Below are 17,752 nucleotides of genomic sequence, written 5' to 3' on the forward strand. Positions count from 1 at the left end.
AGTAACGGAATACATGTACCGCCGTTACGTATTTAAAATACAAAATATGAGTAACTGTATTCCGTTACAGTTACCGTTTAAAAAGGTGGTATTTAGAATACAGTTACTTTGTTGAAATAAATGGATTACACAGTGGTATTTTCCTGTTTCATATTGTCACGAGTCAGGACTTATATATATATATATATATATATATATATATATATATATATATATATATATATATATTATATATTCTTATATCCACTTAAATAAATTAAGCTAATATTTACTGACAGTTAAATACATACTCGTGTTCAACATACATTTAATATCAAATACATCGCTGATGATCTGCTTGTATCCGTGTTAGTGTTTAAAGTCCAACATCTCCTTCTAGTGGCCATATATAAACCATGTGTGAGGATGGTGTTAATGTAAAATGTCAATCATAGTGTTCCAGTCAGTCATCAGTGTGTCTCTGCACAGCTGTAATTAAAATGTGTTCAGAGGGCCTCAGTGTCTGAATGGTTCCAGTTCAGCTCCATAACAGCAGCGTCCCTGGTTTGATTCCTGTGTTTCAGCTCATATCTGCCTCTCTCACTGAGGGGGACGTCCACACACACACACACACACACATACACACACACTAACACCTCACTGTGTTTGAACCAATAGAAAGCTGGTGCTCAGAGGAAGAGGGCGAGATTTACTTGGTGTCAGTGAGAGAAATGAAAAAAAGCTCAAATGAGTGAGAAGGACGATGAAGGAAACATCTGTGCTGTGTCTGCTCTGTAAGTAGAATCTCTGTGTTTGTTTGAATTCTTGTACTTTGACTGTCTGCTCTCCTGATAACTGATGATGGAGGAGAAGACATGAAAAACAAATCAGGCTGAATTCAAGTTCAAAACACCACGAGGACCAACTGCAGGTCTGAACTGACTCTTTATCTTTGCTCAGGAGTCGAGGAAACACAGCAGGCAGTGAATAAATGGCTAAAAACCCCATTAAAAACATACTTTTACTCTTCTACCGGCTGTTTTTTTTTTTTTTTCAACTAAAAATATCAGCAGATATATATCAAAGAGATGGGTTTTTGTTTTTTTGAAAGATGTTGCTGACATCTAATAGAAAATGAGCAGATATATCAGAGAGAGAGACGTGTTTGTGTGTTTGTCAGCTGTTTGTGTGGAGTTGTTCTTTATGTTCACCTCAAATCAACCTGAGTGTCATTTCTCTTTAGTTCTGATCTCACTGCTGAGCTGCACAACAAACCAAGGTCAGTAACCTTCTTCTGTCACAGTTTAAACCTGAGAAATGCTCACTGACATGACCTGATTGTGTTCATGCTTCAGAATAGATCTCAATAAAACTTTAAAAAGAAACAAACATTTATGAATTTATGAAGCACTGACAGCGTAGACTAAAACTGTGTATCAGCATCCCCTTTGATGTCACTGGGTGCTTGCATGCCTAATGGCACCACTTATTTGGCCAAATGCAGTGTGAGTGTGGGAATGTTGCCGACATGGGCATCCTGTGGCTGGAAAAGCAGAGCCACCGACTGAAGTCGGAAATGGTTTGGTAGATATAGATTGTGTGTTAAACTGTGTTAAACTTACAGGATTTAGGGAGTTTATGTTCAGATGCATAACCACACATGCACGGACATCTGTATATTCTTGTGTGCTGTCTTTGGTAAACCCACTACAGTAGTGTACATTGTGTTGAGCATTTCTGATCAAATGCACCATAGTATTTTCTACAATTTCTCGACAGAGGATTCAGCAGCAGTTCAGAACAAATTGGTGCCAAAATTCTGGATGTAGAGAATTTGCTCTCGCTAAAAGCAATCATGCATAACCAGTTCAACCTTTCTGCAAATGTGCTACTCAAAGAGAAGGAAATCCACCACTCTAGTTAGATGATTATGCTGTCACCCATCTGAATTATGAACAGCATCCTCCATCAACAAATATGGAGTTTCCTGCTGCAGTATTGAAGAATTCCCATGATGGGTTGGAGAGGGTAGCTGAGATGTACTATTTTTACCCACAGCTGTTGTATGATGATCTGGCAACACCTAGATTAGAATTCTCCTGGGCTAGCTGGTATATAATGATATGCTACATGATCGCTAGTGACACAGCTATGTTAGCATAATATAAACAGTGAAGCTGAAGGATGAACGTTAATGAGCGGAGGACTTTTTTTCACTCGATAAAAGTTGACCTGAGGATTCTCGATGGTCGTGGACAAATGTAATCGCATGACAAAAATGAATAGTGGTAATAAAAACCGAGAGAGGCCGACAGTGATCACTGACTGTTTTTAGGGGCTTTTTAAGATTAAATAGAAGAAGATGCAAAGCATTAAAACATGTTAAAAACACAAAAGCCTTATTAAACGCAGGGTAGTTTGGGCCCAGAGGCATCCAGGACAGCTATGCTTATTTACTTCTATTACCTTCTGTTCTACAGAGGTTGACGGTTTAGGACTGTCCACTATCAAAATTAACCATCATGCTGAGAAAACATGGTGGAAATTGTAAGTGTACGATAACTCAAGGCAGAAGGACACTGACTGTCCAGCCATAAGCCAAGCAAGACTAATTATTCATCCCAAAACTGTGCAACAACACAACACGCACACACATATATACTTGTGTACATGTATACGTGACCTTGGGCCTTTTTAATTAAATGCATTACAGTGGCATCTACACATGTTTTTAACTGAAGATTTAGCCAGACTATAGGTGGAAAATAGGAAAAACTAAGTAAATAAATACAATTAAGTATTCAGTTACTTACTTTTAGTAAATAAGTAAATACAAACTAATTTTCATAGTCTATGGTGGCAGACTGTGGGGTTGGGGAAGTTGGACCCCAACGCAGGACTCTCTGGATAAAGACACACACACAAACACACACACACTCACAAGTAAAAAGGAAAACAGGGAACAGCAGCTAAAAGCAAAAACATGGAAGGTCACTCTGCAAGGACCGCCAGCGCAACACAGATCAGCAAATATAGTCCATGAGCCATAAATCCATAAACACTAATCTTAATGCAACATTGTTTTCACTGTTGTTTCATCATTAGAAAATATAAAAGATTATAAGATTTTTATTGTAACCCTCACAGCTCGTCTGACTGTGAGTCCCAGCAGCTCTCAGTTCTTCAAAGGAGACTTTGTGTCTCTGAGCTGTGAGGAGGACGACAGCTCTGCTGGATGGACTCTGAGGAGAAACACAAGCAAACCAAACATCACTCAGTGTGGAGATGGATGGGGAGAAAGTGCTGGTTCTTCTTGTAACATCACTGTTTTCCAATCAGACAGTGGAGTTTACTGGTGTGAGTCCAGAGAGGGTCCCATCAGTAACATGGTTAACCTGACAGTCACTGGTAAGCTGAGTGTGTGGAGTTAGTGTTGATGAAGCTGTGTGTAAATGGATGAAATGCTGTAGTTTGTCTCTGTGTTGAGGTGGATCAGTGATCCTGCAGAGTCCTGTCATCCTTGTGATGGAGGGAGATGACGTCACTCTTCTCTGTAAAACAAAGACCACTCCCTCCAACCTCCCAGCTGCTTTCTATAAAGATGGCTCCCTCATCAGGAAGCAGCCTACAGGTCACATGACCATCCAGCATGTTTCCAGGTCTGATGAAGGCCTCTACAAGTGTGACATCAGCGGTCATGGAGAGTCTCCATCCAGCTGGATCACTGTCACAGGTGACACACTCACCTGTCTGTGTTTCTGCAGCTTTCAACATTCACAATGTGACGACAACTTCATGACTGTGTTTGCTTTATTTTAGGGGAACACACCACCACACCTCCATCTACATCCACCTCTCCTCCTGGTTCCACCGCCATCACTCTTCCTCCATCACTCTCTCCTCCTGTTCTCTCTGTGTTGTCATGTATCGGATCAGTCTGTGTTGTAGTCCTACTGGTGTTACTGGTTCTGCTGGTGAGACGATGTGTTCACAGGAAACCTGAAGGTGAGACTCAGACTTCCTGATCTTTCATGTTCATGTTCATGTTCAAGTTCACATTCATTATGATTATACCCAGACAGCTCAACAATGTACTGTAGGGACTTCTTGATCTTACACCCATGATTTTGTTTTGCTGAATAAGCTACACAATGATTATTGCTAATCATCATAAATTAGAAATGCCTTTCCAAACAATATCCTTAGATTTTTTTAACATTTAAATTATGTACAACAATTTATATGTTGTGTACATCTTTAATCATTTCAGAAGAAAAAGAAAATGCTTTAGAAAATGAAGTCAGAGATGACATCACATACAGTGACATCCAAATGTCACACTGTCTGCAGCAGCCACTCAAAAGAAGCAGAGGTAATATTGGTGTTGTTTTGTTTTTATATGAGCTTTTGGGGTGGGGTGCAAGGCTACTGTGTGAGGTTAAGTTTAGTTTTTTACAAGTATATGTTATTTGAAATTCTCTATAATTTCAGTGGATTTATAAAGACATAAGGGCATAATGGAAAAAGAAATGTTAGCTGTTTTAGCCATTTCTTTGTCACGAGTGGGTACCGGAGCACATATCTCCACTGTGTTGTAGGGGATACACTTCCTCAATCAAACCAATGCTCTTTCACTTACCCTGTCACTGTGTTAACCACTGCACTAAGGATGGACAGATATCCTGAGAAAGAAAGTATTATAATCCATCCATCCATCCGTCCATCTCCATCGCGATGGCAGCAGCCTAAGCAGAGAAGCCCAGACCTGCCTCTCCTTAGCCACCTCCTAGCTTGTCTGGGGGAACACCAAGGCGTTCCCAGGCCAGCTGAGAGATATAATCTCTCCAGCGTGTCCTGGGTCTGCCCCGGGGCCTCCTCCCAGTGGGACATGCCCGGAACACCTCACCCAGGAGGCATCCTTGTCAGATGCCCGAACCAACTCAGCTGGCTTCTTTCGATGTGGAGGAGCAGCGGCTATACTTTGAGCCCCTCCCAGATGGCTGAACTTCTCACCCTATCACTAAGTGAGAGGGCAGTCACCCTTCGGAGGAAGCTCATTTCTGTCGCTTGTATGCACGATCTTGTTCTTTCGGTCACTACACACAGCTCGTGACTATAGGTGAGGGTAGGGACGTAGATCGACCGGTAAATTGAGAGCTTCACTTTTACGCTCAGCCTTCTCTCCACCACGACGGACTAGTACAGCATCCGCATCACTGCAGCACCAATCCATCTGTCAATATCCGGCTCCCTTCTCCCATCACTCACACAAGACCCCGGGATACTTAAACCCCTTCTCTTGGGGCAGAAACTCGTCCCTGATCCAGAGTGGGCACTCCATCCTTTTCCGACTGAGAACCATGGCCTCGGATTTGAAGGTGCTGATCCTCATTCCCGCCGCTTCACACTCGGCTGCAAACTGTTCCAATGCGAGCTGGAGGCCATCACCTGATGAAGCCAACAGAACCATATCATCCGCAAAAAGCAGAGATGAGATCCTGAGATCATCCAAGTGAAAGCCTTCCGCCACTTGGCTGTGCCTAGAAATCCTGTCCATACACCCCGAGGGACACAGTCTCCAAGTCCACATAACACATGTAGACTGGTTGGGCAAAGTCCCATGCACCCTCAAGTATCCTCAAGAGGATAAAGAGCTGGTTCAGTGTTCTGCGATCATGTTGAAAATTGATCCTCCTGTATCCAAGGTTGGACTAACATAGGGACTCTCCTTTCCAGCACCCAGGCATAGACTTTCCCAGGGAGGCTGAGGAGTGTGATCCCCCTGTAGTTGGAACACACCCTCCGGTCCCCTTTCTTAAAAATGGGGACCTCCACCCCAGTCTGCCAGTCCATGGATATCGCCCCTGATCGCCACGCAACATCCCACAGGCATGGCAGCCAGAACAGCCCCACGACATCCAGAGCCTTCAGGAACTCACGGCGGACCTCATCCACCCCAGGGGTTCTGCCACCAAGGAGTTGTTTCCTCTTGGGAAAACATGTTAGTGGGATTAAGGAGGTCCTCAAAGTATTCCTTCCACCACCCAACAATTTTCTCAGTCGAAGTCAGCAGTGCTCCACCAGCACTATACACAGTACAGGTAGAGCACCGCTTTCCCCTCCTGAGTTGCCAGACGGTTTGCCAGAATCTCTTTGAGGCAGTCTGAAAGTGTTTTTCCATGGCCTCTCTGAACTCCCCCCACACCCAAGTTTTCGCCTCAGTCACTGCCCGAGCCGCATTCCACTTGGCCCTATCAGCTACCTCCGAAGACCCACAGTCTAACCAAGCCCGATAGGACTCCTTCTTCAGCCTGGTGGCTCCCTTCACCTCTGGTGTCCACTATTTGGTTCGGGGATTACCACCACAATAGGCACCAACCACTTGCAGCTGCAGCTCAGTGCAGCACCTTCGGCACAGGACTGTTTCAAAAAAGAAGCATAATTTATTAACAGGTATATTCCAATCTCTGTGTCCCTACAACAGGATGGTTACATGTCCAGGATGTACACTGGACTGGTAACAGCTGGGATACCGTCCAGTACCTCTGTTACCCTGAATTGTATAAGTGGAGGCAAACTGATAGACATTTCAATTCTGAATATGAATCTTATCCATTCGCTTCCGCTTATCCTTTTCAGGGTCGCGGGGGGTGCTGGAGCCTATCCCAGCTGTCATAGGGCGAGAGGCGGGGTACACCCTGGACAGGTCACCAGTTTGTTGCAGGAATCTTATGAAAGTTAATTATTTGTACTTTGTGTGACATCCTGGCATGTTGACCAGATGTAGTCATCCTTATGAAGAGTCATGGTGTCAGTAGAAATATGATTTATTTAAAATGATCTCATACAGCGGTCACCACAGTGGATCCTCTGCCTTCATCTCACCATATCCCTATCCTCCTCTGTCACACCAACACTTTTCAATACATCTGTTAACCTTTTCTGTTGTCTTTCTTCTTTCCTTCTGCCTGGCAGCTCCATCTTCAACATCCTTTGTCCAACCTAACCACCACTCCTCCTCCACATGTCCAAATGCTCCCAGCCTTGCCTCTTTAACTTTGCCTCCAATGCCATTTTGCTGCTCACTGATCATCACCTCTTTACTTAACCTACCTTCAACAACTCTTTCATGTTGCTTCATGGTGTGGCTCATCAATTTTATCCCTCTGTCGTTACTGAAGCTCTGTACATCAGCCTTGTTTTTGAAACTCAGTACCACTAGAATTCTTCATTCTTCAGGCATCCTCTTACCCCAAGATTGTATTAAACAATCTGGGCAAAAAGTCCCATCCCATCTCTCCTACCATGCAACCATTTATTTGCATCCATCGATTTTCTCCTGTTCATTCAGTTTGGGCCGCAAAGATGCCCAGACCTCTCTCTCCTGAGATATCTTCTTTAACTCTTGTAAGGGAATTCCAATGACTTGCCAAGCCAGCTGAGAGACATAATCTCTCACAGAGAAATTATCTTTCCACTGTGTCTTGAGTTATTCCAAGATCTCAAAGCCTCCAAGGGAACAGCCAACTTAGCAATGGAGATACAGAACATGGTATAGTCAAATCTTCCTTGAACAGCAGCATCTAGGTTTTCTATTTTTAAAAGAAGAACAGATCCAGATGTTAAAGAAAAATCTATAATAATTACTGTAGGTCAAATAGCTGGCATAACTTTTGACAAAAATGTTTGTTTCAAGGGCCAGTGTTTCCCCACTGGAAATGTGTTGTTTAAATATGATGATATTAAGAAGGTCCATGGTTTAGCAGCTGATAGGATTCATGAGTGTACAAATTAAAACCTCAATTTATAATCACTTAATATTAATTAAATATTAAATATTAATTAATATTTAATATTAGGAGTCAAAAAGTTAGAAACTCAGTTAAAAGTAATTCTGTTGAATTAGAACTGAAACACAATGAAACAGCTTTAGTTAACTAACTTTTTTATTGATTATTATAATTAATTAATAATTTTATTTTTTATTGTACTTCAGAAGAATTAAAAGATTTGGTGCCCAAAAATAGTGAAAAATAAATATCCCCGATACTTGAAAGACCTAAAACATGGCATGACATGTAAGAAATTCCATTTTACATTCACCAGCCACTCATGTACAGCTTACAGTATGTGGTTAAGGACAAGTTTTTATTTATTATTATTATCAAGTTATTAGAATGTTTATGTAGAATTACAGATACACAAAGAATGACAAGATGCGGCTTGTCATTGCTGAATAAGCCACCATGTTGGTTCTACTTACCTACAGTTAGAAGCCATGTTTTTTGGTTTGGCTAAGAATAGTATTCTTGTTGTGAGAACATGTTTTCTTTGTCCCCTGTGGTGAAATGTGTTACTTTGTACTGAAAGAAGATGGCAGCTCTGTGGTTGATCACCTTCAGTTTTCACACAAATATCATGCAGGTCTTTGTCATCCGTTAGCGTTTTGCTGCAGAGGTGTTAAGAAGTGGGAAAAAAACTGTGAAAAGCTAACTGCTGTTAGTAAAGTTACTAAACTGCTGTTTGTAAAAGTTAAGACTTAATTGCTTCATAAACAAGAATTAAAAACATTTTTCCATGGACGCCGTCTAATACTATTGCTTTACCATTACTATTGTATCTGCAGGGCGATCATGGCTCAAAGAGTTGGCAGTTCGTCTTGTAACCGGAAGGTTGCCGGTTCGAGCCCTGGCTTGGGCAGTCTCGGTTGTTGTGTCCTTGGGCAAGACACTTCGCCTACTGGTGATGGCCAGAGGGGCCGATGGCGCGATATGGCAGCCTCGCTTCTGTCAGTCTGCCCCAGGGCAGCTGTGGCTACAACTGTAGCTGCCTCCACCAGTGTGTGAATGTGAGAGTGAATGAATAGTGGAATTGTACAGTGCTTTGAGGGCCCCGAAAAGCGCTATATAAATGCAATCCATTATTATTATTAGTAGTAATTAAAATGTTTTGTTTAACAGAGTGTGATTCAACTGCAGTCTACTCAAGAGTGAGACCAGAAGACATCAAATATGGACAAACACTCGTCAGATCAAAGACATCCAGAGGTACAGCTACTCTTTAACTTTAAAAAGAGTTAACAGTTACTTGGTCTTTATGCTAAACTAAGCTAAGCCAGCCTGACTCAAGATATCAAACTTCTAATGTCAGAAAGAAATCAGTTTAAAGCTGAATATCTGCTGCATTTTAGGCTGCTATAACATGCACCATAACTAGCTAGATGTGACCAGTAGACAAATATATCTGGGACTGTAGTTAGATGTTAGATAACCACTGCAGGACTGAATGCTGCTGAGATGGAGGAGATCGGATCATGATTATGTGGAGAACCAGGCAGGTTGCTGGCTGTGCAGAGCAAAAGGGGTGCCCAAATGGCCAGCATAGAGCCTAGAGCAGGGTTGGGCAATCTCATTTCACGAGGGCCGGTGTCCCTGCAGGTTTTAGATGTGTCCTCGAACCAACACAGCTGATTTAAATGGCTAAATTAGCTCCCCAACATGTCCTGAAGTTCTCCAGAGGCCTGGTAACAAACTAATCATGTGATTCAGGTGTGTTGACCCAGGGTGAGATCTAAAACCTGCAGGGACACCGGCCCTCGTTGACTGAGATTGCCCACCCCTGGCCTAGAGGGTTTTTGCTCAAAATTACAATGACAACTTTAATAATAAGAACTTTCTTTACTTTACTTTACTTTACTTCTAGAAGAAAATACTTCTTTGGATTGCAGTTATCGTTGGAAGATGGGGTCAAAATGAGCCCACTTGGCAGTTGACATGCCAAAACATCAACAGAGCATTCTGGGAATTGTAGTATTAGCAGTACATGCACTGTATAATACTGGCAGGCCAGCTCTAATGGTAATTTTGTATTTCTTTTTTTTTTTTTTGTATGTCTGTGAAGGTTCTCAGTCATCCAGGTCATCGTAGTCAGTAATTTTGTATGGCTTCGCGTGCCAAATGTAATTAGGCAACATTTGGCCCGCGGGCCAGAATTTGACACCTATGTTCTAGTTGCTCCTGTGCACCACTGCTCACTGTTACCCTCTGTAGTCAGAGGGTGATGGGAATAACGGCGTTAAAAGTAACGCGAGTACACATGAGTGCTGCTGATTGGCTGAGGAATATAGTAGCCATGGTAAACCAATCACATGACCAATTTAAGATGACATAGCAACAAGATGCTACATCAACCCAAGACAACCCTGAGTCTCCAATTTTGTGTTGAAAGTGTTGACTTCAAACTACACACCAAGTTTCAAATTGTGTTGATAGGCCAAACCAGCACGCAAGCAATGCAGTTTTAATTTAATACAGTATGTCAAATTGAAAAAATAACAGTAAATTCAGACATATGAGGTTGTGCTGAAAAAATTGACACCTAAACAAGGCAAGGCAAGTTTTTAAAGGGGTAATGTAGCGGTAATATCAAAAGCAGTCAAGAACAGCCAATTATACCCTGGACATCGGTGGGTTAAACAAATTAGCAATTAGTTGCTTTAAGAATATTTTAACTCAATGACTAACTCAGTTAGTTACTTTTTTGAAGAAGTAGCTAGTAGCTATGACTAATTAATTACAGGGTTTTTTGCTCCGGTAATATGCTTTATGTTATACACACTTCCTTTAGGCATTGAAAACCTATTTTCATTACAATAGAGATACCCAGTTATCTTTATCGATGAAGCCAGACGATGCTAATCAATTAGTTACAAGGATGTCTTAAAGACCTGGATGTGTACATATCTGTGATCCTTTTCATATCTTTAGATTTAGATCTATTTACATTGTACAGTCAGATGGCGAAAAAATGTGCCGATTCTACTCTATTATAAAGAAAACTCAAAAGAATGATGTGCAGCAGGCTGATCAGGGACAGACGGGCTTTATTCCAGCAACTCCCAGTTATTCCAAGACCAGGTGAGATAAACAGTAAAATCTCACCTGTTCTCACGTGGGAAATTTGCTATCCACACACTGGTGATAATTTTACTGTCATTGATTTTTTTCTATCTATGTGTTGTACCTAATTTGAAAGTATAAGATAACGGATTTAAAATGTGACATCTTCTAGTAGAGGTTAAAGTGCTGTAATTTTTAAAGCAACCGCTCTGTTGTAACACCAGGTTTAACCAGTAGAGGGCAGCAGACTTTAAATTTGCCCTTGCTTTTCAGCTTTACAGAGAGGTAACTGTTTGAGCTCTGTGCTGGTTCAGGAGCCAGTCAGAGTCACGTGGTCATAAGTGTGTATTACTGATATTCACTGATCGTTGTGAACTGAACCAGCTGATTTAAACACATAAAAGCAGATGTTTCATGAGCTTTCATGAATTTTAAACCCCTGATAATAGACAGCTAATTTCTGCTAAAGTCTGTTTTGCAGAATATTACATAAATCAACAACACACCTAGTTACCAGTGGACCATCCTGGTACATTGTAGATAGTGTTGGGGAGTAATGGAATACATGTACCGTATTTAATTTTACGTATTTAAAATACAAAATATGAGTAACTGTATTCTGTTACAGTTACCGTTTAAAAAGGTGGTATTTAGAATACAGTTACTTTGTTGAAATAAATGGATTACACAGCGGTACTTCCCTGTTTCATGTGGCGGGTCAGGACTGTTTGGGTTTTGTTTGACAGCTACGTTCTGTTGTTGTCACGGCTGGCGGGGTGAGCCGTGTGGTGTGGAGGAAAAGGAGGACCCAAAATGCAGGCAGTGGCGGAGGTGCAAGTAGGTTTTATTTACAGTGCACAAATAACAGAACTGAGGGCAGGACAGAACATAAACCTAAACTGGGTGAGCTAAATAACAAACCTGAGATCATACGAATGGGGTGGGAGGCAGAGAGACGCAGACGAGGAACAGGACACCATGAAACACAGACGAGCCGACAACGAACACAGACCGACACCCACTATATATACACACGGTAATCGGGTAATGGCAGACAGGCGGGGACACAGCTGGAACCAATGGACATAACGAGACACAACCCTACAAAGTAAAACAGGAAACACACAGACTGTTTACATAACAACACGGGGACATGAACAAAGCACCGAGGACAGACACAGGTAGGGCTAAATATACACCAAACTCCAGGAAACACAAAACGCTGGGTCAAAATGACCCAGGATCATGACAGTACCCCCCCTCCAAGGGCTGGCTCCAGACAGCCCAAAACAAAAACAGACGACCAACCCAGGGCGGGCGGCAGGGGGTCCAGGACAGAGGGACCAACACCGAACAAAAACAAGCTCCAGCGAACCAAGGGAATCGCCCAAAACAAAAACACACATGCTGGAGTCCAAGAACAAAACACAGTTCAGGAGGCCGGCCCGGAGGCTGACAACTCAGAAGTCCAGGACAATACATCTTCTGAGGCCGGCTACGTTGGCGACACAGATCCAAAAGCCGACCGCGCAGAAGGCAGCGGCGGCGAGAAAGCAGTTCCGGAGGCCGGCCGCGGCGGCGAAGAAGCCAACATGCGGCCTGGCAGATGACCGACGATGTCGAGGCGGCAGTCAGGGACCTGAAGGCTGCGTGGCCTTCGCAGCACCAGACGAGACAGAAGCCGATGCAGAGGCTGGACCAGGCGACGATGAAGCCGATGCAGAGGCTGGACCAGGCGACGATGAAGCCGATTCAGAGGTTTGACCAGGCGACGATGAAGCCGATGCAGGAGCTGGACCAGGCGACGATGAAGCCGATGCAGGAGCTGGACCAGGCGACGATGAAGCCGGAGCTGGACCAGGCAACGGCGTGGGTGAAGCCGGAGCTGGACCAGGCGACGGCGTGGGTGAAGCTGAGGCTGCAGCTGGCGAGGGTGAAGACACGGAGGCTGCAGCTGGCGAGGATGAAGCCGCTGCTGCTGGCGGCGGCGTGGATGAAGCTGCTGTTGCTGCTGGCAGCGTGGATGGAGCGGCAGCCGGCGTGGATGAAGCTGCTGTTGCTGCCGGCAGCGTGGATGGAGCGGCAGCCGGCGAGGATGATGAGGCTGCAGCTGGCAGCTGGACGGGCTCCTCGGGCCCTCCAGCTGACGAGGCAGAAGACTGGACGGGCTCCTCAGGCCCTCCAGCTGACGAGGCAGGAAGCTGGCTGGGTTCTCCTGAACCTCCAGCTGACGAGTCTTGGGGCTGGACGGGCTCCTCGGGCCCTCCAGCTGACGAGTCTTGGGGCTGGACGGGCTCCTCGGGCCCTCCAGCTGACGAGTCTTGGGGCTGGACGGGCTCCTCGGGCCCTCCAGCGGACGAGACAGGCTGCTGGACGGGCTCCTCGGGCCCTCCAGCGGACGAGACAGGAGGCTGGACGGGCTCCTTGGGCCCTCCAGCGAGAACAGTCTCAGGACCAGCGGGCACAGGGGCCTCTGGCGGGCGCAGAACAGAACCAGCAGGCGCGGGGACCTCTGGCGGGCGCAGAACAGAACCAGCAGGCGCGGGGACCTCTGGCGGGCGCAGATCAGAACCAGCAGGCACGGTGGCCTCTGGCAAACACAAAGCTGACCGCAGCTGCACCGAGCATTGACTCAGCTCAGGCAGCGACAGCCGGGTGCAGTCCTCAGCTGGCTTCTTTACCTCCAGGGGTCCAGAGTCTGCTGGGGGCTGAAACCCAGCCTCTGGGGAGGCCCTGGAGTGCGTCTCAGTCTCAGAACTGGCCAGCTCTTGAGGAACGTTTTTATAGTCATTAGGTTTGTCTCTCTGCTTGGAATAAGAAGTTGTTGAACTGTCCTTTATGGGTTGAACTGTTATGGCTTGCTGTACCAGAGGAGTTGGTGAAGATAATGGCTGAATAGGTGGCTGAGCTGATGAGTCATCTACCAACTGAGCTATTGACCGGGCTATGGACTGCAACATAGTTTGTAGTCGGTCTGGCTGTGGTAATGACTGGGCTATGGGTCGTGAGGCTGAATGTGATGGAGGTGACGACTGAGCGGCTAACTGAGCTCGTGTCTGCTGGGCAGCTAACTGGGCTACCGGCTGGGCAGCTGACTCAAAAAACACAGCCCCGGTATGAACAGTCACACGGTCTGGCGAAACAGACAGAGTGTCTTTTCCACTCACCACAGCCGGCAACTCAGAACTCTCGGGGCCCGGCTGTGGCGATGGGCGTCGGCGGCGTGAACGTCGCTTCCTTCTCGGGGATAGCTCCGACTGGCCGGGTAATTCCACATCCGGTGGGCCGGGCCGCAGATCGCCCGGCGGGCAGTGCAAAACATTCACCGCCGGGCTGGGTCGGGAAGCGGTAGCAGCTGGAGGGTGAAGGTGAAGTTTGTGGAGTATGAAATTCTGTGCGAGCGGGTGAAGAGAGTCCAGTAGCCAGGAATGAGCAGAGATTAGCTGCTGTAGCCTGGCTTCTACAGCGCGGAGAAATTCCTCTCCCTCATGTTCAAGCCACAGGTTAACCAACCTTGAAACGGAGTCAATCAATCCCTCCCGAAACTCCTGGGAAGGTGCGGATGCTGCTGGGTCTATGTTTGGTCGGCTCGTACTGTCACGGCTGGCGGGGTGAGCCGTGTGGTGTGGAGGAAAAGGAGGACCCAAAATGCAGGCAGTGGCGGAGGTGCAAGTAGGTTTTATTTACAGTGCACAAATAACAGAACTGAGGGCAGGACAGAACATAAACCTAAACTGGGTGAGCTAAATAACAAACCTGAGATCATACGAATGGGGTGGGAGGCAGAGAGACGCAGACGAGGAACAGGACACCATGAAACACAGACGAGCCGACAACGAACACAGACCGACACCCACTATATATACACACGGTAATCGGGTAATGGCAGACAGGCGGGGACACAGCTGGAACCAATGGACATAACGATACACAACCCTACAAAGTAAAACAGGAAACACACAGACTGTTTACATAACAACACGGGGACATGAACAAAGCACCGAGGACAGACACAGGTAGGGCTGAATATACACCAAACTCCAGGAAACACAAAACGCTGGGTCAAAATGACCCAGGATCATGACAGTTGTTCCAAGTGGCAGCATTACGGTTGCCATGGTTACAGGGTGACGCTCTATCTCTGCGTGTTTCCTGGGTGAGAGAGCGCCTGTTGTTGTTGTGCTAAGCTAATAGGCAGAATGCTACCGGTATAGCTCTAAAGAATGTAGCATCATAGGCAGTGTAGTCCATGCTGCTGGGAGAATGGACTGCCATACACGTTATGTGTCTGTGAGCGAGGGAGGGAGAAAAAGGAAAAGTACGAGCTGTCATCGAGCAAAAACGGGAGCTGGAAGCATGTAAATATAATAATAACCACTGCAGCCAAGAAGAGAGCCTGACGAGCCCAGTTGTAAGTAAGCTATTAAGACTCGACTGTACACCGTGTTCGTCTTTTCCTCCAAAAACAATAAGTTCTGTTGGAGCAGCCTTTCAACGCCTCTCTCTGTCTCTCGCTAGCAAAGTTGACCCAGACAACAAAGCAAAGCTAGTTTTCGACACAGAACCCACCGTATTAGCCAGAGGTCCCTTTACTACGGTTCGGAGCCGCGGACCTTCAGTAACAGTAATAAATCACAGCAATAGTACATTCATGTAGTTGTAAACATATATTAAGTAATCCAAAGTATTCAGAATACGTTTCTCTCATTGAGTACCGTAACGGAATACGTTACAGAATACATTTTGGGGCATGTATTCTGTATTCTGTAATGGAATACATTTTAAAAGTAACCTTCCCAACACTGGTAATATTTTAAAGTAATGCTACTCTTACTTGAGTACAATTTTTGAATACTCGACCCACCTCTGCTAATTACTAATTACTTTCCCCCAAAAGTAATCCCGTTACTTTACTGATTACTTATTTCCAAAAGTAGTTAATTACTTAGTTACTTTTTAAAAACATGATTTACAACCTGAATAGGTAATGTGGGAATTTTACAATTTTTATATTATGTTTATTCTTTTATATCCTTTTTATTAAGCTTTGACCATTGGCAGTTGATGAAAACATTTATTCAATTTATTAAACATATAGTTTCAATCATGTTATTAAACATTGCATATGTGCTCATGATAGAGTTAAGCACTCAGTCCCGTGAAGGTCGAAAGCTTCGTTCAGCCATGAACAGACTTTCCCACCAGGCTGCGTTTCAAAGTGGTGCTCCATGAGAGTCAGAGAACACATCTGCAAACCGCTGTTGCAATGCAGGAACATCTGCTTTGTGTGAGATGTTCATTACAATGAATCTTAAACACACTCTCTGAAAACTTCATGCCCACATCTTGTTTTTAAGAAAAATCAAACATCTTTGTCCTTGAAGATCATTTCAGAGTTTTTAATGAGCTGCAGGAACCCTGTTTAGTGTGAGTGGAGAACAGCCAAGTCTCATCCTTTGATAAACCTTCACATGTACCACTGAAAACAGTAAAATTACTTTGAATCTGAAATCAGGGCTCAAACTACTTGTTGTGAGACCATTTCTTTATTTTTCAAAGTTAATCAAATATAGGATCAAATCAAATCACGATTTCATAAAACAAACTTCAAATCAACAAGAAAACAGCTGCAGAACATGTGGATCAAAATGAATTCATTAAAAAACAACACGTGGACTACAAGGATACAGTAAACACACTAAAGTGGAAGGAGGAGCCAAAAATAGAGGTTGAATAGGATTTGAATTTTTGAACTTCTAACATTTCTTTGCTGCCACTGTGAATATGAATGTGGTCTTTGCCTAATTGAATAAAGGTTACAGTGACTCACTGCTTCATCTTCTGAAAAGTTAAAGTTAATTTTGGAAACACTAAGAAAGTACAAATGAAAGAAATTGAAATATATATCCATATCTGCAATTTTGATACAATATCAGTTTGGTAAAAAAGACATTCCTATAACTTTAATAATACAGTAACAAGTACAACTACTAAACACTACTGTGTCCTAAGGAAACAAAGATTAAAATGTAACAGGGATAACATTTTAGAGAATTAAAATCCATCAAAGGAAAAAACATAAACTTGATATACAGATCTATACATGCAGCTTCCTAAATGTAACATTCAGGATTATTCACTGCAGGTCCAGAAATCAGAGCTACCTCATCAGATCCAAGTGTGACATCAGCTGACACTCTTTACAGGAGATTCCATCTGAACTCTGTGGAGCCTGATCTCAAGGTTTTTAAGTCTGACCCTGAAACCAGAAGAGGATCTTTCTCTCTCTTCAGATTCATTGTGATCCAGTCCTGCATGATCAGGCTGATGTTTGCACAGAGCAGATAATGAAGTGAATGTTTTTGCACATTGGTAACAGTGAAACAGTTTATTTACAGTGTGGGATCGTTTGTGTTCGGAGTATGAACTGACATTCCTGTAGCTCTTGTCACACTGGTCACAGCTGAAGTTCACTTCCATGTGCGTACGTTCATGTTTGTTACGATGACATGATTGTGAGAAGCTTTTGTCACAGTGTCTGCACTTGTTTGGTGTCTCTCCTGTGTGGATTCGCTTATGCTTGTTCTTTAAGCTCATGTCCAGTGGTGAAGAATGACCCACACTGGTCACAGATGTGCTTTATCACCCCACTGTGGAAGAGTTTTTGTATTTTTAATGTACTTGTGTGTGGAAGCCTCTCCCACATTCTTTGCAGTAGTTCATTGTGTCTCCAGTGTGTCTACGTTGATGTGGTTTTAGGTCCCGTTGATGATTGGAAGTTTTTCCACAAAGGACACAAAGAAACTCTTTCCCACCACCACAGTGACGACAGGGTTGAGAACTGGATCCATCTGTGTTGCTCTGCTTTTTTATTT

At 44.1% G+C, this 17,752-nt stretch overlaps 2 protein-coding genes across 2 annotated transcripts in view; one reads left to right on the top strand and one right to left on the bottom strand.

Moving 5' to 3' along the window:
• LOC146521302 (Fc receptor-like protein 4) overlaps positions 1-4,019 on the top strand; it is a 39,864-nt gene extending 35,845 nt beyond the window's left edge. Inside the window, exons 2-6 of the mRNA XM_085155189.1 lie at positions 658-773; positions 1,223-1,258; positions 3,127-3,387; positions 3,467-3,712; positions 3,799-4,019. Of these exons, the coding sequence (XP_085011315.1) occupies positions 743-773; positions 1,223-1,258; positions 3,127-3,387; positions 3,467-3,712; positions 3,799-4,004 (780 nt within the window). The 5' untranslated portion in view covers positions 658-742 and the 3' untranslated portion in view covers positions 4,005-4,019. The remainder of the gene's footprint in view (positions 1-657; positions 774-1,222; positions 1,259-3,126; positions 3,388-3,466; positions 3,713-3,798) is intronic.
• A 10,629-nt stretch (positions 4,020-14,648) lies between these two features.
• Positions 14,649-17,752, bottom strand: part of LOC146521305 (uncharacterized) — a 55,103-nt gene continuing 51,999 nt past the window's right edge. The window contains exon 4 of the mRNA XM_085155054.1: positions 14,649-17,741. The gene's annotated coding sequence lies outside the window, so the exon portion shown is untranslated. The remainder of the gene's footprint in view (positions 17,742-17,752) is intronic.

The sequence above is a fragment of the Neolamprologus multifasciatus genome, chromosome 3, assembly GCF_963576455.1.
Source record: "Neolamprologus multifasciatus chromosome 3, fNeoMul1.2, whole genome shotgun sequence".
In the NCBI taxonomy this organism is placed as follows: domain Eukaryota; kingdom Metazoa; phylum Chordata; class Actinopteri; order Cichliformes; family Cichlidae; genus Neolamprologus; species Neolamprologus multifasciatus.